At 52.5% G+C, this 25421-nt stretch overlaps 1 protein-coding gene and 1 long non-coding RNA gene across 6 annotated transcripts in view; one reads left to right on the plus strand and one right to left on the minus strand.

Moving 5' to 3' along the window:
* Positions 1-21477, plus strand: part of RAP1GAP2 (RAP1 GTPase activating protein 2) — a 188516-nt gene extending 167039 nt beyond the window's left edge. For 4 of the 5 annotated variants that reach the window (XM_040455543.1, XM_040455544.1, XM_040455542.1 and 1 more), the window contains 8 exons: positions 7127-7264; positions 8890-9011; positions 11375-11488; positions 11721-11838; positions 12330-12456; positions 15748-15824; positions 16224-16262; positions 17196-21477. In XM_040455543.1, the coding sequence (XP_040311477.1) occupies positions 7127-7264; positions 8890-9011; positions 11375-11488; positions 11721-11838; positions 12330-12456; positions 15748-15824; positions 16224-16232 (705 nt within the window). In that variant the 3' untranslated portion in view covers positions 16233-16262; positions 17196-21477. The remainder of the gene's footprint in view (positions 1-7126; positions 7265-8889; positions 9012-11374; positions 11489-11720; positions 11839-12329; positions 12457-15747; positions 15825-16223; positions 16263-17195) is intronic. The other variant, XR_005784727.1, reaches the window with a different exon arrangement.
* Positions 21399-22523, minus strand: LOC121017341 (uncharacterized). The gene is made up of 2 exons (XR_005784728.1): positions 22376-22523; positions 21399-22287 (listed from the first exon to the last, which is right to left on the minus strand). It is a non-coding gene; the product is annotated as an uncharacterized LOC121017341 (long non-coding RNA).
* Positions 22524-25421: the final 2898 nt, after the last annotated feature.

A 25421-nucleotide genomic window follows, 5' to 3' on the forward strand; every position in this document is an offset into this window, starting at 1 on the left:
CCCGGCCAGGGCCGGTGGGACGGAGTTACAGGCAAGTAAATCTCTGTGGACTTTGCAAAAGGAAGAACTTTCTGACGAGAACGAGCTGCTAAAAGAAGTAGTGAGCTCGCTGTCCCTGGAAGTATTCAAGTAGAGCTCGGGCAGCTACTGAGCTAGTGTGAGATACAGGAGGCTTATCATCACATGTTTACTGAGCGTTTTTGGTCCACACAGCTCTTACGTCCAGCATCTAGCTTGACCCTGGCTGTATTCGTGCGTAGTCAACAGAACGAGTCTTGTTATTCCTACTCACGCGTGAGGGCACAGGCGAGAGGGGCCGCAGGACTGCTCAAAACCTTACACCTACTTAGAGGTAGAGAAACAAACTCAGCCTTTCTGGTTCTTAGGTTAACAACATTCTGCCGGATTGCCCGTTGCAGAATGACTTGTCGAGCTGCCGTTTTGGGGGCAGTATGTGTGGGGTCAGGGTGAGCCCTGCCTGCGTTAGAATCCCAGCTCGGTGTGATCGTGGGCACAGTCTTTAAAGTCCCTGAGCTGCAGTGTTCTCAACGACACACGGATGATCAGTCGGACCTCTGGAGTTGCTGGAGGAATTCACTGAAATAATACGTGGAGAGTGCGCGTTGCCTGGAACACGGTAAATGCTTGGTGAAAGCGTTAGCTATTATTGCTGCGTAAGGTGAAAACTTACTGTGCGCCAACCCATCTAAAGCCTCACAGGTGCCCTCTGTGCCCTGTGAGGAAGGCTGTTATGATGGGGATAATAACTCATTTCCAGTTTTATTAATTGTGGGTGTAATTTTTCGTGTGAGGAAATTAAGGCTCAAAGAGACAAAGTAATTCGAATCTGAGTGTTGAGTTGAGTCTGCTGGATCGCAGAGCCCGTGTTCTACATGATGCTGCCTCTGGTTCCAGACTCGGTTAGGATTCCACCCACGCCAGCCTGGCCTGGGCAAGCCTGGGGTCTGTCCCTGGCGGCCCGGCGGGACCGCAGAGAGCAGGGCATGGCTCTGCTGGCCTTAGTCGAGGCAGCTGCCGAGATTCCTCGCAGGGGCGGGGGCGGGGGCGGGGGCGGGGGTGGGGGGGGGGGGAGCCGAGCTGCTTGTCCAGGCTGGTGGGAGATTCCTGGGGCATCTGTTTCAGGCCTGATGGACAGCAGCAGCCAGGGTGAAATAGGAGAAATTGGAGATCAAGAGCAGAGGGGCATGAGGGAGAAGGGGGGCCAGGGGAGGAAAGAGGGAGCTAGGTCGGCTAGCCCGGCAAGAGAAGGGGGAATGTGAAACCCAGGAAATAGGAAAACTTTTGTAGCACTGCCCCTTCATCATATCGAGCACATCACAATGCTCCCACATCCCGCAGTAAAATGTAATTTGTGTATGGCTTAAGCTGCAGGTGACTAGCTAACATAATGTGATATTTGGTAGATTTTAATGAAGCGTTTGTTTTGCAAGTTTCTTTCTGTATTTTGAAGCTCACAGTCGGGTTTTTCAAGTTTCAACTGTTTTTATAACCTGGAAAAGCTCGTAGACTGTGCACACTGCCCATGGTGCCTTTGGATAAAATGGTCCAGCAGCTACATGCAGGTTGTGGGTCTAAAGGAGGGTGGCTCCAGGCCACTTGCCCAGTCACCTGCCTCTGGAGGAGTAGCAGTTGATCTGTGTTCGACTCTAGTGGGACTGACTGAAGAGGTTTCCCACAGAGAGGAGGCTTCAAGATTTTAACAACTACTCATCTTTGATCGAGTAGTCCAGGATCTTTTTCTTTTCAACCCTTAATCCTTCCACCTGTGGGCTGGAGACATCTGCTTGTGCATTCTGCTTCCATGCCAGTCCCGGAGGCAGCGCTTATGGGGTATGGGAGGGGTTGTCACGATCGGTCACACAGAGTGAGCCTTCAGAGCTCTGACCATTATGATGAACTTTTTTAAAACCCTGAGTTGGGAACAGGAGCTCTTTTACTCTGTTCCTGCCACCATTATCCTCTTATCTCCCAGGCTGTGGAGGCTGGAGCTGGGGGCCAGCCAGGAGCAGCACGGAGCCCAGCGGCCTGGAGGTTTGTGATGTCTGGGCCAGGCCCACGGTCTGACCCAGCTCGGGAAACCGCCTCTCGTCATTGTGCTGTTTCTTCATGCACTCCTGGGGTGGTGCTGTGGCATCAGAATTATTGGCATTCCTCGTGGAGTTCCTCACTTGCGCCTCTGGAAAGAAGTGGTGCACAAAATGATCCCAGAAAGAAAAGTGGTGTGTTTTATCTCCTTCTGGTCAAAGGTCTCATCTCGTGTGGAGACAGTTGAGAATTCTCAGGGCTAAAAGCAATCTCAACCATCCATCCCCTTGCCTCTCGGGACCATTCTCCCTTCCACCCCCCTACAGAGCAGTGGCCCTCTGTCCCTCTGCAGAGAAGCAGACCCTAGGTCATGCTGCCTGGCACCTCACACCACGTAGAATAGTTCTCTCTTCTTACCTCGGTCCCACTGGCTGTACTTCAGGCTTTTCTTCCATGAGAAACAGAACAGTTGGTTTATGGATGTCCAGACCTGCTTCTCAAACTGAGTGCTGAGAGATAGTCTCAGGAATCTGCCAGTTCTACAAACACTTAAAAATTTTGCATTTTCACTTAGATGATAACCTAAAAATATACGTATTTCCAATTATAGAGACCAAACTTTTGCAGCGAAACTCTCAATTAAAAGACATTTCTGTGGAATAAGAAAGCATATTGTATATGCGGTCCGTGGAACCACTGCTGTGGGGGTCTGTGGATGTATTCTGGGTCTTGCAAGAATATTTTTCTTTATAAAAGAGCTGTGGGACGCCTGGGGGTTAAGTGTCCAATTCTTGATTTCGGCTCAGGTCATGATCTCATGGTTCCTTAGATCAAGCCCCATGTTAGGCTCTGTGCTGACCATGCAGAGCCTGCTTCGGATTCTCTCTCTCCCTCTCTCTCTGCTCCTTCCCAGCTCATGTGTGCGCTCTCTCTCTCAAAATAAATAAACTTAAAAAAAAAAAAAAGAGTAGCATTAAAAATGAATAAAAATGAAAAAGCTGTACATTACTCAGCTTCCAAAAATATTGATCTCTGGACCATTGTTTCCAAATGCCATTCTCAGCCACTGCCAGCTGTTGATGAAGCTATTATTGGTCTGTAATGAAATGAAAAGAAAAAGTAACGCTCCTCGGAGGCACCTGGGTGGCTCAGTTGGTTAAGCATCCAACTCTTGATTTTGGCTCGGGTCACGGTGTCGCGGTTCGTGAGAGCGAGCCCCGCCTGGGGGCCCTCTGTGCCCCTCTCAAAATAAATAAAACTTAAAAAAAGAAAAGAAAAAGTAGCACTCCTTGATGTAGCTACGTGACATGTACACAAAATACACGTAAGCCACATTTTGAGAAACATTGAGCTGGCCCAACCACCCATTAACCTTGTCGTGCAGAAGGGAGAATGGAGGACCAGAGAGGAGAGGGTCCAGTGGCAGAATGGGGACCACCCAAGCAGGGACAGCTGCTTTCTCCAGCCTTTGAGAGGTGGTGATAGTTAATGCACTGGTGTGATACGTATGACCCCTAGTGGCAGGAGAAGGGCAGGAGGCTGCAATTTCCCAGGCAGAGTACCCGCAAGCAAGCAGGGGCAGCCCGGGTGTTCGTGGATTGGAGCTCCGGTCTATGGAGGAGGGAGGGGTATTTCCTTCTCTTGTCAACCTGCATCCTTTATTTGCCCTGCTAGAAGGACAGAACACCCCATTCCAGTCCTCAGTGTACCTCCTGATGAGGAGTGTCTCAGGAGGCAAGCGGTTAGCATCTTTCTCTCCAAGCACCCCTCCCTTTGTTGCTTGCCTTGTGCAGCTAGGCACGTCCGCCTTAGCGCTCATGTCTCTGCCTCGTGTCCCCTAAGTTTGTTGAAGCGAAACAACTCGCAAATCCCATTTAGAATCATGAGGAAGCACAAACCCCTAAGGAAGCAAGGCTTGTGGTTGGCCCAGAAGAGACTTGCTCCGTGTATAACACTAACTGGTAGCTCAGTCCCCTGCCTAAATGAAGCGACGTAAGCAGATAGAGAGAAAGTGCCACCACCTCCCCTCCCCCACGAAGGGAGAGCTTGTTCAAAAGTAAGCCGTGAGGTGAGCTGAGGGCTGGGAGACCGTGAGGAGGGACCCTGGAACCGGCAGTGGTTAGCCGGGAGGAGAGCACTCTCTGAGGGCACTCGTGTCCTCAGACAGTTGAGGGACGGTTGTGTGAAATATGGAAACAGCCTGGTCTGAGACTGAGGAACGAGTAAGATGCCAGCTCGGTGCACAGAAGGCCTTTCCAAGGGTCGGGCTGTCCGCCACTGGAGTAGGCAGTGCTGAAAGCAGCGAGCAGCCTGTCCCTGGGAGGATGCAGGCGGAGGGGGAGACTGTCTTTTCTCTTCTCTACCCTTTCCTCGCTCTCCTTCCTCCCCGGTTTGGGAAGGCTGTGCTTCCAGCTCCACATCAGATTGAAACGTAAAACACTTCAGATCACGTCACTGGATGATTTTGTCCAAATCCAGCTGTGTTTTAAGGCTTTAGGGCAACCGTCATGTCTCTGACCTTCCGTCCCCAAGAGCGGGGAAGGAGAGCTGAGCCTGAAAGAGCAGGTTGCACCCCGGGTATTGGGCACCCACGGTCTCACGTCCTCCCCACGCAGGACCGTCACCACGTTGTGCGGACGAGGAGGCCATGTGTCAGAGAGGTTCATACACTGTGTTGGGAAGACCAGGATTCAGACCTCTTTCTGTTAGCTTCAAGCAGCAGATGGCCACCCTGCACATCCCTGGGGTTCCCTGTCAGCCCATTGTCTCCTCAGATTTATCTTGCGGACTCAGACACCGGCACCAAGGGCATTTGAGGAGAAAACGTCTTTCCTGACATCGACCTTGGAGACTTTTTTTGAAGAGAGTCGAAAGCCCTTGGTTTCTGATCACCGTTAGTCCATCAACCAGTTCCATTATATGTTCAATCTGGACAGCTCTTTGGGAGACCGGGACCCTTTCATCTGGAGCCCAGGGTCCTGGATTTGGGTTCCCACTCCATCTCCCACCTGCAGCGACCTTGGGTGATCGTTTGCCTTTTGGGACCTTTCCTATCAGTGCCTGTCCTGTCTGCATCTCAGAGTTGTAGGGATCCAGCGAGTTCATGTACACGAAGCCCAGTAGACCAGATCCCATCAAACCACATCAAATCTTTCTCGGGAAGAGACCCGTGAGGAGGGCATCAGAACATACACGATTAGCTGACACATCGTCGTTGATGACGGTGGCGGTGGCGGCAGACCCACAGGGGCCCCAGCGGGATGTCATGATGCTGAGATTTATGGAGCACTTGACTCACTTAGGGAGGTTTGCTGTTTATCCAGAGACACCTCAGTGTGGTGCCACACCATTCCTGGCCTCGGTTTTCCAGAGGGCGTGTGGCTTAATGTTGTCTTTGGGCGATGGAATGAATAGAATGTACTGGCTGGAAACAGTTGCTAGGCGATTCTGTTCTGTGGTCTAGAAAGGGAGAGAGAGATGATGTCCCTCAGGCAGTGTCTTTGACTCACACAGGAGAGGCTAGATGACATCAGGGGTAAGAGTCTGGTGGGCTCTGTGCCTCATTTGCAGAAATGGTTCGTCTCCAGAGCATTCGTGTTTGCCAGTGGCTGTCTTTCCTGAATCGGCTTCCTGCATCCATGCCTTTGTCCTTCTAAGTCAGTTTTCTGAAGCTAAGTTTCTGAGGACCTCAGCCTGCTCTCACAGTAAGGAAAACCCACGAGCCCACTTAGCAAGGGCTCTTGCGGGGACTCATGGCTCAGTGTGGTCCTTGGCATCTGTTATCCCGGCTTGTTGGCTTCGTCCCGCAGGCTTGGTCTCTCATGGCCCCAAGGTGGCTATTGGCAGTTTCAGGTGCAGAATGTCACATCTCTTTTGGAAATCCTTTAAAAAAATTTTTTTTTCAATGTTTATTTATTTTTGAGAGACAGAGAAACGCAGAGCACGAGCAGGGGAGGGGCAGAGAGAGAGGGAGACACAGGATTCAAAGCAGGCTCCAGTCTCTGGGCTGTCAGCACAGACGCAGGGCTTGGACTCACAAACTGTGAGATCATGACCTGAGCCGAAGTCAGACGCTTAACCGATGGAGCCGCCCAGGTGCCGCTGCGAGTCCTTGAGGAGACCTTTCCCCACAGCTCCCATCAGACACCCCTCATGCCCCACCGGCAAGGGGATAGGCTATGTGACCACCTTAGACTGATCATGATACGCCCTTGTCCCGTGGAGGAAGAGGGGAAGTTGGACCAGACAGTGGCTCTGCACTGAGGAATATGCCAGGGATGGCATTTTTATGTGCATAACTCATCATATCTCCATTTGTGTATCTTGGCGTACGTTGGGGTTTATATCTAGGCCCTCTCTCCTACTACCTATTAGCTGGGTGCTCCTGGTCGGGTCACTGAGCCTCTCTGAGCCTTACCTGTGAAATGGAATGGAGGGCATCCGCACGGTGGGCTTGTCGGGAGGATACATCTAAAGCTCCTAGAGAGCCTGGCGCGTCATAAGTCCCCAGTAAACACGGCAGCTCTTCTGTTTGTGTGCTTCCTGTGTGCCCGTCCCTGTGCCAGAACCAGGAGAATTACAGGAGAGGAGTCAGAGAAGGGTCAGACCTGACCTCTGCCTCTAAGAAGTGTCCAAGTCGGCTAGGGAAACAAGACGTGTTCCTAAAATTAGGGCAACACTAAAAGCCCCAGGGCCTGTGGGAGTGCTCCCTCTGTGTTAACCAGCTGTCCTCACTATGGCCACTTCTCTTGGCTCCGGTTCCAGAACAGCATAGACCTGCCAAGTGGCCTGAGGGAGCATTGTCACCTCCCAGGCCCGTCCCTGTCAAAGGCTTAACGGCCTTGATTTTACCTGTTCCTGTCGTTGCCACTCTGTGACAAGCCCCTGATCGTCCTGGCTGTCCCCTTCTGGACCCTTCACTGTTTGCCAGTGCGCCCTTTGCTCTTTGGTGGCCCTGAGTGGCCTGAGTGTGCGCACGTGTGCACAAGCTGAGGGCTCTGTCCACAGACCCCACCAGGAGGGCAGGGGCATCCGGTGGGCAGGGCTCCAACTCTCAGGTCCCTGTCTCTGCTCCCCGTAGAGAGCCATCCGTGTGCGTAGCCACTCCATGGAGACCATGGTGAGCACCCAGAAGAAGCAGCACGGTGGAGGCATCCCTGGCAGCCTCAGTGGGGGCGTCTCCCACAACAGCATGGATGCCACCAAGACCACCTTCTCGGTGAGTGCCACAGGCCCCTGGGGCAGCATGCGGTTCCTGGGGAGGGCCCCCCACCCCAGGCCTCTGAAGGATGATGTATTCACCCAGGCTTGGGCCAGGTGGCCTGAGCAGGGACGGGGCAGATTGAGGCTGTTTGGGGGCGGCCCTAGGCCCTGCCTGTGAAATGGAGCCTCCATTTCAGTTTCAGTTTTGGGGCACTTTTCTCTGCCCAGAGGCTGGGGACCCAGGAGGGGTGTCCTTGCTTTTGTTATTAATGATGACGGTAGTCACCCTTGGCTTGCTGTGCACCAGGGGCTGAACTAAGTGATTCATAGACCTTATCTCATCTGATCCCTCTAACAGCTCTTAGAGGTAGACATTGATGTGTTCTCTATTTCCAGTTTGAGGAAGGGAGGCCCAGAGGGGTTTAGTAACCTGCCACAGGTCACCTAGTTAAGCTGAAAAGCTGGGGTTTGAATGCATGTCTCCCTGATCCAAAGTCTTGGCTGTTAGTCACTGTGTATGCAGTTCCCAAGGAAAGAGCCTGGTGTGTCTGTGGGTTTGGGTCTGGTCTGTTTGCACCAGGGACTGGCCAGGCGAAAGAACCACATAGTTGGTCCTCTTAAAAAGCAAAGGGACTTTGCATTCGGATAGACTAGGGTTTTCTTTTCTTTCCTTTTCTTGTTCTTTATTTTTTTTTCCCCAGATAGTTACCCACCATGATACTAAGGACTAGTATTGTAAGTGGTCTTACATAATTCATTTAACTTACCAAATATTTCATACTATTGTCTTGTCCCACCCAGAAGGTCTGTGAAATGAGCAGGGCAGGACAATTATCCCCATTCTGTGGGTGAGGAGACTGGGGCCCAGAGAGTTTGGCTACTCACCCAACGTTGCATAGGACACAAATGGCAGAAGTCGGGGCCTGGATTAGAGGTCTGGAGGGCTCCAAAGGATGACTGCAGTCCCTGCTCCTCAGTCTCCCACCCCTTGCTCCTCCCCCCTGCATGTAGCTGAAGCAGAGTCACATTCTCGGCAGTTCCCTTGGCCTGTGGATCTGGGTCTGCCGCTCTCATTCTGTCTTGTTACTGAGACACTCAGCTTGGACCCCGTTACTGTGAGGAATGGATGGAGAGTCAGAGCCGTGGGTTCTTGTCCTTGCCCTTATGGCGATTTGCTGTGTGACCCTAGCCCAGTCCCCTCACCCCTAGGCTCCTCAGCTTCCTCACTGGTAAAGCTAGCGGTTGGACCAGGTCATTCCCCGGGCTCTCTCAGCTTCCTGGTTCTCAGTCTGGGACCCCATGAATCATCCTGACCTTCTCAATGTGCTGGGCTCTCCTTATCATGGCCCTGACCCCTTGTTCCTCCAAGAATTGTGGTCTTTGGTGATTATTACCTGGGGCCACAAGGTCTGGCTTAAGAACACAGGAAAATGGGCTGCAAATGGCTTGAGTCTTGGGGTCTCAGCTCCTGTTACATAGATCCTCGCCTTCCCAGCTGTCTTGCTGTTTTGTGGGATCCCCTCCAGACTGGTTGGGGGTTGCACAAGCTATTTGTAGACCAGAGATGGGTGGGGGGTGAAGGGAAGGAGACTGGGGTCTGGGGTGGGCCATGAACACTCATTTTGGTGGTTTCATCGGCAGCCTCCAGTGGCGGCGGCAGCAGCCGTGAAAAACCAGTCGCGGAGCCCCATCAAGCGGCGGTCGGGACTCTTCCCCCGTCTACACACGGGCGCTGAAGGCCAAGGCGACGGGCGGACACGATGGTAACTGTCCAGTGAGGGGTTTGTGGATCCTTCCACCGCTGCAGCTGCCAGATGGCCAACCTCAGGGAGGGCTTTGCGCTGCTTCGGGAGACGGCTTCCTTCTAACCTTGGTCCCCACTTCAGGCACCTGTCTCACTCTGCTGTGTCCACTGAGGCAGATTTGGCCAGTCTCTGTGTGGGACCTTCCAGAATTGTCCGTGTCGCATTTGGATCCAAACTAGAAATGTTGCTTGGATTCTTTCTTTGCCTCCTTTTCCAAAGCTCACTCAAATGTTCCCTCTTATGGAAGGCTTCCCTGCCAAGACAGTTAATTAACTTTCCTTAGGCTTCTAGAATGTTTTCTGTCTTTTTAAAAGCAGCTCTTATACTGCATGGTATTAACCTGTTCTTGCTCATTGTCTTTCTGATCCTTTAATGGTGAGACCATTTGCCCTTTAATTCAGCAAGTAACATGTCTTGAGTGCTTGCTACATGCTGGGGTCAGTGCTCCAGCAAGAGCTACAGGAGGCACAAACCTGCCTTCCAGAAGCTTACAGTCTTGTGAGGGAAAAGGAGGCATTTAGGTTGTCTGCCTGTCACCCCGAATGGTGACCCCAGGACCCAAGCTTGGGCATGCAGGATGAGGGGTGGGTTTACAGAGGGGGATGAAAAACTCTGTTTGGAACCAGTACGTGTGAGAGTCCTTGTGGCCTGCCCAGCAGAGAAGTGCAGAATTCTGAGTGGTCAGGATGAAAGTCTTAAGCTTGGGAGAGAGGCCTTGACCGCAGAAGGGAGTCAAAGATGCATCAATGAAAATATGGCCACTCAGGGGGGTGTATAGAATGCCTGGGGGACACCAGCATTTAAGGGCAAGGGGAGAAAGGGAGGGAAGATGAGGGAGAGAAAGCCCGGAGGGGAGGGATTCCAGGAGGGAGAGTCCACAGTGTCAATGTGCAGAGAAGCCCTGCACTGTGACCTGAACCCCTGCTTGGGTGGACAATTAGGAGGTCATTAGCAACCTCATTAAAAGGGCATTGAGACATTCATGCTTCTTGGGTGGCTATAATTAAAGAGACACATAATAAGAAGTATTGGAGAGGATATGGAGAAACTAGAATCCCCAGGCATTGCTGGTAGGGGTGTAAACTAGTGCACCTGCTTTGTAAAATAGCTTGGCAGTTCTTCAGAGAGTTAAACTTGGGGTTATCATCTGACTCGGCCGTTCCACTCCTAGGTAGAGACTCCAGAGAAAGAATACACATATCCACATAAAAACCAGCACACAGATGTTCCTGGCTATTCGTAATAGCTCAAGGTGGATAAATAAAATGTGGTATATCCATCAATGGGATACTTTTTTTTGCAATGAAAAGGAGTTGAACCACTGATACGTGCTACAACTTAGTTAACCTCGAAAAGACTATGCTAAGGGAAAGAAGCCAGTCACAAAACACAACACATTGTGTGATTCCGTCTCTATGACACGTCTGGAAGAGGCAAATCCGTAGAAACAGGAAGTAGATCAGTTGGTCGCCAGGGGCGGGGGGGAGGGGGGGAGGGGGAGTGATTAGGAGTGGGTCTGGAGTTGCTTTATGGGGGTCTCAAATGTTCTAAACTTAGATCGTGGTGATGGTTGTACAACTCTGTGAATATGCTAAAAACCACTGAATTACACACTTTAAGTGGGTGAGTTGTACGTGGATGGTATCTCAGTAAGGTTGCTGTAAAAATAAAAGTGCATTGAGGACGAGGCCAGCTTGTCCCCAACAGGGGGCGCAGTAGAAATCGTGGGTGTCAGTACATGGTCTTTGTTAAACTACAGGAGAAGGAAGCCCTCGGGCTCTTGGCCGAAAGTAGCCATTTACCAAGGTGCCATTCCCAGCATAAAAGGCCACCTTGTCACACGGATCCAGGGAGCTCATATTGTGGTCTGTGTGAAGGGTGTCCCCTGGACTTATGCACGGTGACCCTGCCCACACTGCCAAGGAGTCCACGTGCACTGGGTTATTTGCCTGCTGTGGGAGTGGATGTTGTAGACCTCACTCCACCCCCCCGTGGCCTGTTCTTGACTTAGAGCTCTGCCAGGTGGGATGGCCGGCAAAAGTGGGGAGTGGACTTGGGCTCAGGAGCATCAGCGAGTTCTCTTGCTTGATAGCGCTTGGCTCATCCAAGAGCCTAGAATAGCCTGATGCAGCAGAAAACCCCACTCTCCGTTGCTGTCTGAGTGGGGCTCAGGGAAGTGGCGGCTGTGCGCTGGTAGGCGTGCTGTGACCCCTCAGGCCCTATGGGGCTGAGAGCCTGTTGGCTGTCCTAGGCCTGGGGGTGGGGTGGAGGCTTAGGGGCCAGTCCCATGGCCTCACCCCTCTTCATTCCTGTTTCCTTAGTGACAGTGCATCCAGCAACCCCAAGACCCCGGATGGTGCACACTCTTCTCAAGAGATAAAGTCTGAGGCCTCATCCAATCCCAGCTCTCCGGAAATCTGCCCCAACAAGGAGAAGTAAGAGAGTGAGGGTGGGGGAAGGGCTGACTTTAGCCACTCGGAGCCCTGGAATATGCTCTCTGCTGACAGCCAACATTTTTGCCTTGAGAATTCTCTGGAAACGTGAAAAGGCAACAGGCAGGGGCATGGGGAGGCACTGGCGGGCCAGCTCAGTCTCTGCCAGGTCTGCCCTGCCGGTGAAGGGGGTCTCGCTGAGTGACCGGGGCCTGCCCCACTCCTGTTCCCACAGGCCCTTCATAAAGTTGAAGGAGAATGGCCGAGCCAACATCTCCCGTTCCTCCTCCAGCACCAGCAGCTTCAGCAGCACGGCGGGGGAGGGTGAGGCTATGGAGGAGTGTGACAGCGGGGTAGGTGTACCTCCATCCCGCCCTGGGGAGCAGGGCGGGGCGCCCTGGGCCCAGCCAGACCCCCGCTGTATGGATCAAACTAACTGCTGTGGGAAGAGCCCCACCCAGGCCCTGTGGGTAAAAGGGAAGGTAGGGAAGTAAGAGGTGGGCCAGTCAGCCGTCTCTGCTCTCTGGGAGCAGTGGCTCGGGGGGGTCTCCGCAGAGGGGCACCGGAGCGGCAGCAGGGGGCCGGAGGCTGCACTGAATGGTGTGTGTCCGTGCAATGGGGCTCCTGGCTGGAGAGGAGAGGGCCGGTGCTCTGTGTGGCCAGGCCATGGGCACTTTGGGGGCAGGGTTAGGGGCGGCAGAAAGAGCAGGTCCAAGTGTGCCAGTGGGAGGCAGTGACCGCCCTGAGCTTGCTGGGGACCTGTGGCAGGCCTGCCATGGCGCGGGTCACCCTGTGGTGCCGCTGAGGACGGAGGTGGCCCTGCTCACCCAGCCTCTCTCCCCAGAGCAGCCAGCCGTCCACAACCTCACCCTTCAAGCAGGAGGTGTTTGTGTACAGCCCGTCCCCGAGCAGCGAAAGCCCCAGCCTGGGGGCGGCCGCCACCCCCATCATCATGAGCCGGAGTCCTACAGGTCAGTGACGTCTGGGCATGTGCACCATGAGGCTGGCGGGGGGGAGGGGGCAGGGGCTGTGTCCTGACCACTGTTTGTGGGCGTGAGCCCCAGCCACGCTCAGTCAGGCGGTTTCCGCTTCAGCCCCAAAGGGTGAGGCCCTTGAGCTCTGCTAACCCGCTTCATCTGTTCATCAGCCTTAAGACACCTGTGTTCTTATTGTCTCCTTACTTGTGGGGAAACTGAGGCTCTGAAAGTGCAGTGATTTTTTTTTTAGTAGAGAAGTTGGGATTTGAAAGCCGAGGCTCTCTTGCCCCACCCCCGTTACTGATGCTGGGTGCCTCTGCCACGCTGTGACCTTGACAGTGCAAGGTTACGGAGCGGGAGGAGTGTGACAGGCGGAGGGGACCGCACATGGTTCCTTGGGCTGCGGTTCATCTAGGGGACAGGTGTGAGAGGAGACAGCACATAGGGTGCCAGGCTGCGGCTTCCATGGAGACCCTGGCAAGGAGCTGGGTGTCATCCTCCTGGCGAGGGGAGCCTTGGAGGGTCTTAAGTGGAGCAGTGTCTTCTGGACTAGCAAAAGACTGTTTTGGTGGCCGCAGCTGGCCGAGCAGACAGGACTGATGGGGAGTGGGCGCAGAGAGAGAGATCAGCAAGGGGTCACAGTGGGCAGTGAGGGGTGGCTGGGCTGTGGATCAGGGGTGTCTGGAGAAATGGGAGAAGGATGTGGGTTCAAGATGCTGACGGCAGAGTCTGCTTGGGATTCTATCTCTCCCTCTCTGCCCCTGCCCCCCTTGTGTTTGCTCTCTTGCTGTCTCGAAATAAATAAATAAACTTAAAAAACAAAAAACCATTAAAAAGAAAAGAACTGCTAACCTCAATGTTTGTTAAATAACAGGAATAAAACAATGGTAAGAGGTTCTCAACCGGGGGGCACTCTTGCCTCCCCAGAGCATATTTAACGGTATTGAGACATTTCTGATTTTCAGGATTGTGGGAGGAGGGTGTGCTGCTAGCGTCCAGTGGGTCGAGGTCAGGGATACTGAAAAACATCCAAAAAATGTACGGGGCCGCCCCTCCCGCCCCCCCCCCCCCCCGCAAAGAATTATCTGGCCCCAAATGTCAATGAGCTGAGGCTGAGAAACGCTAGTCAAGTGATAGAAACACAGAAAGAGCTGGTTCATGCGCTTGCTCTAGTCCTGCCCCCTGTGCCGGGCCACTGCAGAGCCCGGTTCTTATCCTGGTTGTGGCATGGATAGGTCCATCTCTCTGAGCCTCAGTTTCCTCATCTGTAAAGTGGGTAGTAATACAGATACTCTGATTTTTTAAAAAATGACGCTTAATGAAATATTGAAGGAATGAATGAAACAGTCTGTAACCAAGCCTGGCTCCTACTTGGTATTAGGTACATATCAAAATAAAGTTTTGAGTAATGGGAGGGTTAGAGAGTGTCTGCCACTTGCTGAAGGTCACCCAGGGCAGAAGGGGACCTCGAATGGGCCTGGTAACTCCATCTCCTCTTATCGTACCACACGGTATGTTGCTCTCAACCCCCTTCCCCGGCGCATTTTGTAACCCCAGGGCTACTTCCTACTCCCAGCCTCGCAGAAGTTGTGCTGGGTACCTGCAGGACCAGGGTCAGTTTGCAGAGATCTGGAAACTGTTTTGAACTGTTTGGCTGCGCCTGGGGAGAGACGGGGCCAGGGGGAGGGAGGTGCCCTCGGAGGACCTGACTTCCAGGCTTCTGTAGTCTCAGATGCCCCGACCGTTGGTCATGTCACACCTGGGCTCCCTGGGACCCTGAGAGGGGACTGGCAGGTCACAGTGACAGGTACTCACGGTGCTGGGTGGGACCCCTTGATTCGAAGCACCAGAAATAAGTCAGCAGCCTCTGAGTGGAGGGTACTGACTTGCCGATTCCCTGGGCCAGAGGAAAACCACAAAGCCAAGTGGCCCTCCTGCCAGCAGCGTGCTGGGAAATGTTTAACAACTGGCTCTCCTGCTGTACACACACACACACACACACACACACACACGTTTACTATAAACTTTACTGATACAGAGGATCTGAAGTACACAATTTATAAATAATAATCTTTATTATAAATCCCATATTCTTACTGATATTTCTCTAACCTTGGTATCTGTAGGCAACTAAAAGTTGCTGATGACATGAATGATGATTGATATTTTGTCAGTGACATGTGCAACTTCTTTGCTGAATCAGATACCAGTTTTCAGATACTGGAAGGGTACGGACTTAGTTTTTGGCCCTGCTTATAATGTAATGGCTACAGACACAATGCATTTTCACATTTAATTGACATTTTTCGCGTTTTCTCAGGGGAAGCCTAGACAACAAAACAAGTCAAGCCCTGGTTTTGTAGCATTTGCTGATTTCTGTGGTGTAAATGCTCCTGCCGTGGCTGATCTCAGGCTAGCGGTGAGCTGCGGAGTTGGGAAGGAGCACCAGACAGGCGCCATGGACATAAATAGCCCGAGGAGAGTAGATCGTAATAAAATGCAGAGAAATAATTGGGAAGCGATGACTTCTGAGTGTTTATTACCTTTTGTAAAAAAATGTTTATTTATTTTGGGGGGGAGGGGCAGAGAGAGAGGGACACAGAATCCCAAGCAGGCCCCGTGCTGTCAGCGCAGAGCCCCACATGAGGCTCGAGCTCACGAACAGTGAGATCATGACCTGAGCCGAGACCGAGAGTCTGATGCTTAATCGACTGAGTCACCCAGGTGCCCCTATTTAGTACCTTTGACGAATATAATTTATGGAATTGTAAGCTTATATAGTTTGATTTTTTATTTTTATTATTTATTTATTTATTTATTAAAAAAAATTTTTTTTCAACGTTTATTTATTTTTGGGACAGAGAGAGACAGAGCATGAACGGGGGAGGGGCAGAGAGAGAGGGAGACACAGAATCGGAAACAGGCTCCAGGCTCTGAGCCATCAGCCCAGAGCCCGACGTGGGGCTCGAACTCACGGACCGTGAGATCTTGACCTGGCTGAAGTCGGACGCTTAACCGACTGCGCCACCCAGGCGCCCCAATATAGTTTGATTTTTTAAAAAATGACTGGGTTTACCAACTAGCTCGCATTTCTGAAAACTTAAAGAGTTGGCTTTGACAAATTGCTGCAAGTCAGCCGGAGTGCTCGCTCGGGGGAGGGAGGAGGCCCTGCTCCTCCCCCCCCCACCCCCCCCCCCCCCGGGCGGCACCCCCCACCCCAGACACACAGCCCCGGTGACCTCTACAGCCTCAGGGTCTTTTCACGGACGCTTCTGTTTTTCCTAGATACCAAAAGCAGAAACTCCCCGAGGTCAAACCTGAAATTCCGCTTTGATAAGCTCAGCCATGCCAGCTCTAGTGCGGTAAGAATCCAGGAGGTTGAGGGTAGTGGGCGGAGCCTCCCGCATCCCGCATTCCAACCTCCTCCAAAACTCAGCTGTCCTTTCTGGGGGTCTGGGGAAGGGGGTGCCTCACACATCACAGGGGGTGGAGGAGGAAAACTCTGGTCAGGTCTAGGGGTGACGCTGCGGTGCCCGCATGGTGCAGGCATCAGCCTGGGGGGGTGCCAGCCACCTCTGCCACACCTCCTGTGTTAGAGTCACACCCTTGGACACACACCAGGTGTGAGCTGGGAAATGCTGGCTCCTGGGGCCTCATGCCCCTTCCTGAGCTCACCAGGGAGTTGAAAGCTGGGTGCACAGAAGCTGGAGATTATGTTGTCTAGTTATTTAAAACTCTTACATGGGTTTCTCTTGAAACAGGGTCACTAATGTGAAAGAGGATTCCTTCGCTTGTCAAAGGTGGGTCGAGTGTTTGTCCTGCTTTGGCCACGTGGCAAAGTGTGTCCGCTCTAAGACCAGGGAACTAGTGGCCTGATAACCTGAGAATGGCCAAAGAGATCCTGACAGCTGGAGAGGGCCGGTCGCTTCTTCCCCGAAGCTTCTGTGATGGGGCGCAGGTCTGGATGCGGAGGATTGCAGGTGGCCTCCGGTGTGGCTGGGGAGAGTTTCCTGATAGGATTGGGCCAGGCTTACCCAGTTGGTCTCCCTGCCCTGGGAGGAGCCTGGTTCCAGCAGGCAGGGGGCCCCGTAGCCCAGAGCAGGCCTCCCTGCCCTGGACGGGGGATTCCGCAATTTGCCCCCCTTGCCTCCCTGTTCTTGGCAGCCTTTCCCTCCTTGTGTCTTTGGCCAGGGCTCTGGGCTGAAATGTGTCCCCCCATCATGTTCAGAGGTGCCCTAGCCCCCTAAACACTGTACTGGATGACCCCAGGGAGGACTTCCGTTCCAGCTGTGTGGTTTTTGGCAGAGCGGGGCATGGGTCCAGTTTGACAACACTGAGGCCTGACCTCCTGCTGGTAAAGTTACTGGAGACCCATTTGAATGCCCATTCCTCTTCCTGCCTTGGGGCTCCCGGGGACAGGGGGTGTGAGTCACAGCTGGAACCAAGGCGGGGTGGGGGCACAGCTCCTCTCACTTTATATAAACCTGATCTATGAAAAGGCAGAAGGGACCGTGGGAATTCTGAGGCTCACCTTTACCCCCCCTTCGTGTACAGCTGATGCCTCTGTTCATCAAGTCCGTGTTTATGCCCAACTTTTCAGGCTGCGTAACCTCCGGTCCTCTTGTGTTTGGCCCATCCTGTCACAAGCACATCGGTGGGCTATAGCCTTGGGCGCACGCTCTCCTCTTCCTTACCCACCGTTTGGTCACCATCTCCCTCCTTCTCTCCTCCAGGGAAGCCCCGATTCTGCCTTGGAGAAGGCTCCCGTTCCAGCAGTTTGGGGGTGCCATCCACTACTCTGACCGTCACAGTCCTGCTGCCCCACCGGCCACCTGCCCACCAGACCAGTTATCTGTCCCAGTGTCCCGATCTGGCCACTGTCCTGCCTGTCCCCTTGCCGAGGCACCCTGCAAGCACTTCCCCTTCTGCGGACAAGGCCTCGTTCCTCCGGGCTCCCCCTGCGCCTGACCGCCCCATGTGATGTGTGTCTGGGTCCTTCGTCATCTTGTTTTGTCCGTAGAGGAAAGAGTCGGGCAAGGGAGGGAATGTGGGGCCTAGGGACTTGGTCACAGACAGGAGAGGCAGAGAGGGTGGTGAGGTGGGGGGCGGAGGCCACCGGTGGGAAGCCGCACCCCGAGACGGGCAGCACTGGATGTGACAGGTGCGGTGAATACACGTAGTCGTGGCGGAGGGACCACTTTCCCGGGAACAGAGATGTGTAGCAGCCCTCCAAGGTGTCCTGATGGAAACCAGCTGTGTTGCCCCCACAACCATGTGCTTCTGTGCTAGAAACTTCTTCCGTGCCCACTTGCTGGCATCAGGCCCGGCGCCGCCTCTGTCCCTGCTGCTGTCAGCTGACCGAGACTGAGCTGGGCGTGTGTGAGGTGGCGCCGTGCTCTTCCTCAGCGGCAGCCCGGTGGCCGTTGCTGTGGGAGAAGCCCCGTGCCTACATCTCCGCTCGGGGCAGGTGTTTTCCCCAAGAAGGGGCAGGCAGCCCGGAGCGGGAAGGAATTCGGGGAGAGCAAGCTGGCAAGTCGCGCTCTGGGGCCTCGGCTGCGGGGAACCATGGGGCCGCGGGCTGGGCTGGGTCTCTGCTGGCTGTGGAGGCTCGTGGAAGAGTTACTTCAGCCCACCGCCTGGGGCAGAGCCAGGGAGGCGACATGGGGCACGAGCTGTTAGGCTTGGCCAGGCCCGGGCGTGGGCACAGAATGTAGGTGTGAGGGAAGGGGCGACATCCTTCTGCAGCTTGTCTTTCTGGCATCTGCGGGGGGCCCAGGGCTACCTTGGGGGCTCTTCCCGGCTGCTGTGCCCTCTGGCCATGTGGGCGCTTGGTCCCCCAACCTTCTTCTTCAGTCACGACTCTGCAGGCAGTGGTCCCGTTGGTGAGACTTGTACCACCTGGGCCCCCGGGGGGTGTACTTCAGACGCTGCCTGCCCCCTGCCCTCTCGGGCGGAGCCAGCCCACTCTCAGGAGCGGGCCCCGTATTCGTGCTTCTTGCCCTTCCCTGTCTGCGGTGCGAAAGGTCGTTTCCGCTGACTGGCCCTGCTGGGGGTTAAGGCGGGTGTGAAGTAAAACGAGTAAAACATGGAGTCTGAGGAGCAGAGCCTCGGAGGTGCTACGGCTTCAAGTGCACGTTGGGACACAGGACAGCCAGGGCGACTCAGGCTGGCTTCCTACTTCAGTGAGCAGATGACAAGGATTTCTACCAGATGTTTTCTTTGCGGTGGGATCTGGGCCTATTCCCAAGTCAAAGCAGCCCCAAGTCAATGTTCTACTTGTTTTTGACCGATGCCACAACTCCCCTGTTGCTTTTGCCATCAGAGCACAACCTTGACCCTTCGTCTCTCACTCATGTGGACGTTGTCGGGTCCTGTTTGCAAGCTGGGCGGGCCTCTCCCCTCACACCCTGGGAAACGTGTTTACTTAAAGTACTAGTCCGGTAAAATTTCTTCTAGTGAGAAGGTCAACAGATGTCTGTGTAGCTTTTATTAAAAGTCACTGTAGCGGCACCCGCTGCTGGCACGAGGTCTGCGGATTCCGGCAGCATTTTGTTGGCTGAGTTTCTGAAGGATCTTGGAAGGTCAAGCTGCATTTAAAAAAAAAACAAAACAATTCCAGGTTCTGGTTTGCTTCTCTGGATAGCTGGTATTTACAGCTGCTTGGTGGTTATGCTGTGTTGTGTTGTGGTCTGGGGGTCCTTTGGAGTTTCCAGGTTGTCCCCACCCTGTCCTACTTGGGAACCTCATACCCGCCTTCCTCCACTGCTCTGGCTGCTGCTCCCGCAGCCCCCACTGCCTGGGAGGGCTTTGTCCCTGCCTCTGAGCCAGTGGCCAGGAAGGTGGGGCGTGTCCAGGGAAGCAGAGGCCTAGGCGTGCTCCCTACGAAGCAGGCCTGAGAAGTGGTTCTCTGCCTTCTTAGGTTACTAGGGGTACGTTGGACTGGATCCAAAATGTCCTTCCTCTGGGTCCTGTCTTACCTTCTCTAGAAAGCCCATCCTATGGCTTCTAGAGTATACATGACCAGCCCCGCTGAGGTCCTAGGGCTGAGGGGGAGGAGGAGAGGAGGGAATGGGCAGTCTTAACCTCACCCCTGTAGACCGTGGGGCAGGCAGCGTGGGTTCCTGGAGGCTCCTTCCCCCATATTCTCCTGCATCTGCTTGGCCCAAAACTTCCTTTCGTTGCTGCGCCCAGTCTTGGGGCTCAAAGATTTGCTCAAGTCTCATTGGTCCCTGTGACCAGACTAATTCTGACGGTGCTCGTGCTGGTATTCGAGGTGCTCTGCTTGTGATCTGGACACAAGAGAGGTGTTTCCTGGACACCTCTCTGCTTCTGGGAACTGCCTGACTCACGGGAGAAATGATATTTGTCAGGCTTTGTAGGGTATCCATTTGCCTCCGCTCAGTTGATGCTTAAAAGCAGAGACAGAAAGAGCTTGAGAGAGAAGATCTTAGCTAGAGTTTCTAATGAATGGAAAATGATGAATGAGTGAAAAATGACTGAAAAACATTCTGTGGTTCAGCCTCGTTGGCACCATCTCCGTGTCCCAGCCTTCCGGGTCCCTTTTGACATCTAATCCATCCAGATCATCATCCAGCCGAGAAACCTCAGCCCCCGTGGGGAAGTAACTCGGTGGAGATCACACAACCAGCGAGTGGCAAAGCTGGGATTAGAACCCACGACCCAGGGCCCTTTCGTCTGCTCCACCTACATGGTCCCTTCAACAAGCGGCTGCATTTGCCGGGGCCCTGAGTGTTGGAGGAGCCTTGCTGATGCCTGGGTATTGGTTGGGAGCTGTCAGCAGTCAGGGTGGGGCCTCAGTCTCTGTTCTTTTCATCAGGAGGGATAGTCTCTCAGTTTTTCAGTGAGGGCCCTGGGGTTTTGGATGCAACTTGAGCAGAGAAAACCTGGAGGGCAAGAGATTTTTAGTGGACTTTTCCGGGTAATGTCCATTCTTCAACTGCCCTGTAGGGGTGGGGGCCAGGGCAGAGATGGAGTTAACTAACACTCAGTTCCCCCCCCCCCCCTTAAGTTAAGGAAAATGGTAGAAGGAAACTCTCCTATTCTCCCCGACCCTTAAACAAAGGTGGTTAATAAAAATGTAGGCTCGTGTGACAAGGTGAGATGAGAGCCACCGTCACTTCTTCCCCTGGCTGTTTAAAGTGCCAATGCAAACACTACCTTCTTCGTTTGATTCTGAGTCAACAGAGACAGGTCGTCGTGGGGGAGAGTCAGGGGTCAAGTAGGTGGCTGGCAGGGACCCAGCTGTACAGCCATGCTTGGGACCCCACGGCTTCTCCCCAGATCTCTAGCTCCCTTTCTCAAAAGTGAGGGTGGGTCAGTGGAGTTTGCCAAGGCTGTGAAGGAGCATTCTATAAGCCCTGATATCTGTTTTTACCACTAGCCCCTTGCCCACCCCAACCCCACATCTTCTTCCTTTCAGCTGGCCCATCTGCCCCTTTGGGAGGAAGGAGACCACCCGCACTAGGGCCAAGGACGGTGGAGCCCTGCCTAGTGAGAGGCTGTTGGGGCAGTGGCTCTGTCCTGTGCCTTACCAGCCCTGGAGAGGGGGTGTTTGTCTGAAAGACTGGAATTTAAATGCCATCATCTTTGATTTTGTGATATTTCCACTTGGAACGGTCAGTTCCTCCTTCCCACTCCTTAGCATGTATGCCAACTCTCCCCTGTCATGGGCGTTCCCCTTCTACGCTCCAGCCCGGGGATTGCTGGTGTTCTAGTGTGAAGAGATTCCTTTGTGTAATAGAACCTCAGAAGTGTAGCTTGGAAATGATGATCCATGTGATGATGACTTTTCTTTCTTTCCTCTTCTTGAGGAGGTGATTCGTAGACCCCGACTGCCTATGTAATGTAAATAATGTACATTTAATTTATTGCTATGGTAGCACATTGTATTTGTTAATGTATAAAACAAATTCTAAAAAAGGTTGACAAATGTATATTTTGTTGCTTAAATGTGTCTTTGCAGAAATTGACAATAAATAACATATTTTGTGTCCATCATTGTTCAGACTTCTTTGGTTGGGGCCCCGAGCCCTGAGCATCGTCCTTCATCAGAGCTTGAATACTGGCAGCCCGCGGGGCGCATCTGGCCTGTAGATGTATTAGTTTGGCCTGAAACGTGTTTTTAAAATACTTGAATTCGTTGCCAATGTTTAGAAAACAGTTGATGTTTAGACCACAATTAAAATGAAAAAAACAAAAAACCCAACCTAGAAATTTCATATAAAATGTAAATTTTCTGCTTCTCATAAAAACCAGTTGTTGGATCTTCCTAGGAGTGCCACAAAATTGGTCAGCACTCCTTAGTGGCTACCCCTTTGGTGAGACCTGAGGCCCTGCAGTCCCCACCATTCTCTATTGTTTACACCCGGAACGTTCTATTCATCCCTGTTGTTTGCTCGGCCCCTGTAGGCATCTGAGTTTGAGACCCCTGCTATCCACTGATTTGTCTCCATTCTGCAGTTTTTTTCCTTCTGCTCACTATTTTTCTACAGTTCCAATTTACCTCTTCAAGGATTCTTTTATGATTAAATGCCCTCTCTCCTCTCCACCTTTTGACTCCCAAAGGGCCATGCTCTTATGTACGTTTTGCTCTCAGTGTTTGGATATAGGTTTAGAAGTAATATCTGTATCTTTTGTATCTTAAGAAATTTGAAGGCAGGGAACAGGCCTTTTATCTGCTGGGACTTGGTTGTGTGATCTTGGGCAAGTGACTTCTCTGCGTTTGCATTTTCTTTTGTGTATAATCAGAAAAATAATCCACAAGCAAAGCATGAGGATGAAGTCAGTTCGTAATGGGGAAAGAACCTTGAAAAAAATGGCAAGTGTTATTCAAGCACGAGGTTCAATAATAATTGTTATTATAATAGCAGTAGATGACTCACTGGAGGCTTACCGTGAGCTGAGTGTTTTACGTGTGCACTCAGTCCTATAACATGACTGTTAGTTCCTAAAAATCACAATGCTGGGGCACCTGGGTGGCTCAGGTTGATTAAGTGTCCAACTTTGGCCCAGGTTGTGATCTCGCAGTTCACGGGTTTGAGCCCTGTGTTGGGCCTGGAGCCTGCTTCAGATTCTGTCTCCCTCTCTCTGCTCCTTCCCAGCTTGTGCTCCGTCTCTTCAAAAATAAACATTAAAAAAAAAAAAAAAAAAAAGATGATTGGAGAGGTCCTTCAAAAAAAAAATAAACATTAAAAAAATAAAAATCACAAGGCTAAGCAAAAACTATGCAAGCACAAGGCTTATGGAAAATGGGGCTAGGGACCCAACACTCAAACACTTTGTCAGTGATACATAAAAAGGAGGTTGATGAAAATGGTAGCAAAGTTTTACATATGTTAAATGATTAAGAAATCAATACTACAATAAATACAGCTTTTTACTTTGAAACAGACCTGAAGTAGTTTGATTGTGGAGTCAGGCACTGGAAGGACCGCCGCGTGTGGGTTATTGTGGAGGTGGAAAGAGAGTTTTCTGCAGCCGGACCGACAGTGGGAACACCAGATGTGTCTGGGTGTGGCTCCCAACACATGGTTCGCCAGGGTAGCTGGCAGCTGTGAGGTGGGTGCTGAGTGATTTGTGCGTTCCCATGCAGCTTGATTCAGCTGGGCGTGGTTTTCTCGGTTCACCTAGTATTTCTCATGGATGAGTTAGTTGTGTAATCAAACCTGAAGTTTGTGTTACACTCGAATTTTCCCCATGATATATCTATCAATTGCATTGGACCAAATTTCCATTTGCAAAACAAGTGTCGGCAGCAGAATGGACTATATGATCTCATTTAGACATCCAGGCAACCCGTTCAGGCAGGCATATTATTATTATCCCCATTTCACTTACAGAATCAGAATCAAATTTCAGTTTGGAATCTAAATTTGATGCAGATTTAATGGATGTGCTGACGTCAACCTGAAGGCAAGTTTTGGACTGTGGGGTTCTAGACGCACAGGGATGCACCCGGGAGAGCATGTTCCAGCTCTCTGGTGTCCCTGCCCAGCTTGGAGTCCGCATCTGCTGTCCTGGAATCCGCATCTGCCGCTTCCCGGGCTGCTGTCGTCACGCCCTTGCCATGTGGTGCCTCATCTGAGCCCTGGGTCTCAGAGTTTAGCTTCTGTGGAGACCCTATGGCTGCAGGTGAAGACACATCTTTCACACAGACACCCCATTGCCGTCTCCGCCGCAGGATTTGGCTGCTTCCTGGGTTCAAGCCTTCTTCCTGGAAGTTGGGGGATCCCTGATTCCCCAGAGCCTTTGTCGAGGTTGAACATCTTGTGCCTGTGTGGGAAAGTGCTGTAGGGGGCACAACATTCAGGTGGGCCAGTTACCGTCCCTCCAAACCTAGGGTCCTCCTAGGGCCCTGCAAGCTCACCTTTCATCTGGGTTCTGTGTTTACGTGTTCCCTCCACTAGATGGGGCACACCTCCAGGTGAAGGCTCATTCTTAGGACTCCAGAAACCTGTTCTCCCCACCTCAGTGTCCGGCAGCTCATAGCAGCCCCTGAACATCTTGGGGGCCGTTATTCTTCCTGCCGCATGGGGAAAGGCTTTCCTGAGGAGCCTGCTCAGGCCACACTCAGGTTTTCCTTCAATCTCTCTCTCTCTCTTTCTTTTTTTTTTTTTTTAAATTTTTTTCAACGTTTTTATTTATTTTGGGGACACAGAGAGACAGAGCATGAACGGGGGAGGGGCAGAGAGAGAGGGAGACACAGAATTGGAAACAGGCTCCAGGCTCCGAGCCATCAGCCCAGAGACCGACGTGGGGCTCGAACTCACGGACCATGAGATCAGGACCTGGCTGAAGTCGGACGCTTAACCGACTGCGCCACCCAGGCGCCCCATCTCTCTCTTTCTTTTTTAATTTATTTATTTTAAGAGAGAGGGTGAGGAGCAGAGAGAGGGAGAGACAGACTTCTAAGCAGGCTCTGTGCTCTCAGCTCAGAGCCCCATGCAGGAATTGAACTCCTAAACTGTGAGATCATGACCTGAGCCGAAATCAAGAGTCAGATGCTTAACCGCCTGGGCCGCCCAGGCGCCCCTCCATCTCCCTTTTTGAGTGCCTGCGGTGTCCAGTGGTGCCACCAGCTGTGCTCTGACCAGCCCTTCTTTCTTCTTCTCAGCAAAGAGCTGGCTCCGGTAACCATCACAGTCCGGTTCTGTAACTCTGCAGCAGCTATCAGTTATGCAAACTGTTTCATTTCGGTTCAGACTCAGTCCTGTTTGTTGGAAACTTCGACTCACATTCACTCCAAAGCCCCCTCCCATGCCAGCCCTCCAGAATAGACTGGCTGGGTGGGCCAGGGGTGTTGGCTCAGAGTGTGGCTCCTCTGAGCCCTGTTTTCAATGAGATGCCATCCTTGGCCTGTTCTAGGCCTGCCCAGCTCAGTTTTAGCAAAGAATCCTGTTAAATTGGTTTATTGAGAACCCCCCCCCCACCCCGCTCTTGATATCCAATCATGTTGCTGTCGCCTGATCCTTGCTACCTAACAAAGTTCTTCTTAGTAATTTTCCATCCAATTCTTTCCCCCTGCCCATTGGCTAGAAATCCCCACATGTCCCTGTTTGAAGGGGAGTTCAGTCTCTCTCCCCTATTGCAATAGTCTTGGATAAAGCCATCCTTGCCTGTTGAACTCTGGTGCAGCTCTTCTTTGACAGGTGGCTTATCTGTCCCACACGCATGCCCCTGCCTCTGCTCTTTGACACCAGTGCTGGGGTGGGGAAGAGACCTCTTATTTTGGGACTGCTCCTGGAAGAGCTAACTCATGGTGTTAGCATGGGCACTCGGCAAAGCAGACACCAGGACAGGGAGAAGCAATGTATCAGGGGAAAGCCCTGCGAGAGGAAACACAGAGCACTGGAGAAGACTGGAAGAGCCATCAGACTTCAGTGTGGTCTGACCCGAGGGGAGGAGGGATGGGAGGGAGCGAGGTGGGGTGGAGGCATCTT

This window comes from Herpailurus yagouaroundi, unplaced genomic scaffold, assembly GCF_014898765.1.
Source record: "Herpailurus yagouaroundi ecotype Mexico unplaced genomic scaffold, PumYag 215, whole genome shotgun sequence".
NCBI classification, from domain to species: domain Eukaryota; kingdom Metazoa; phylum Chordata; class Mammalia; order Carnivora; family Felidae; genus Herpailurus; species Herpailurus yagouaroundi.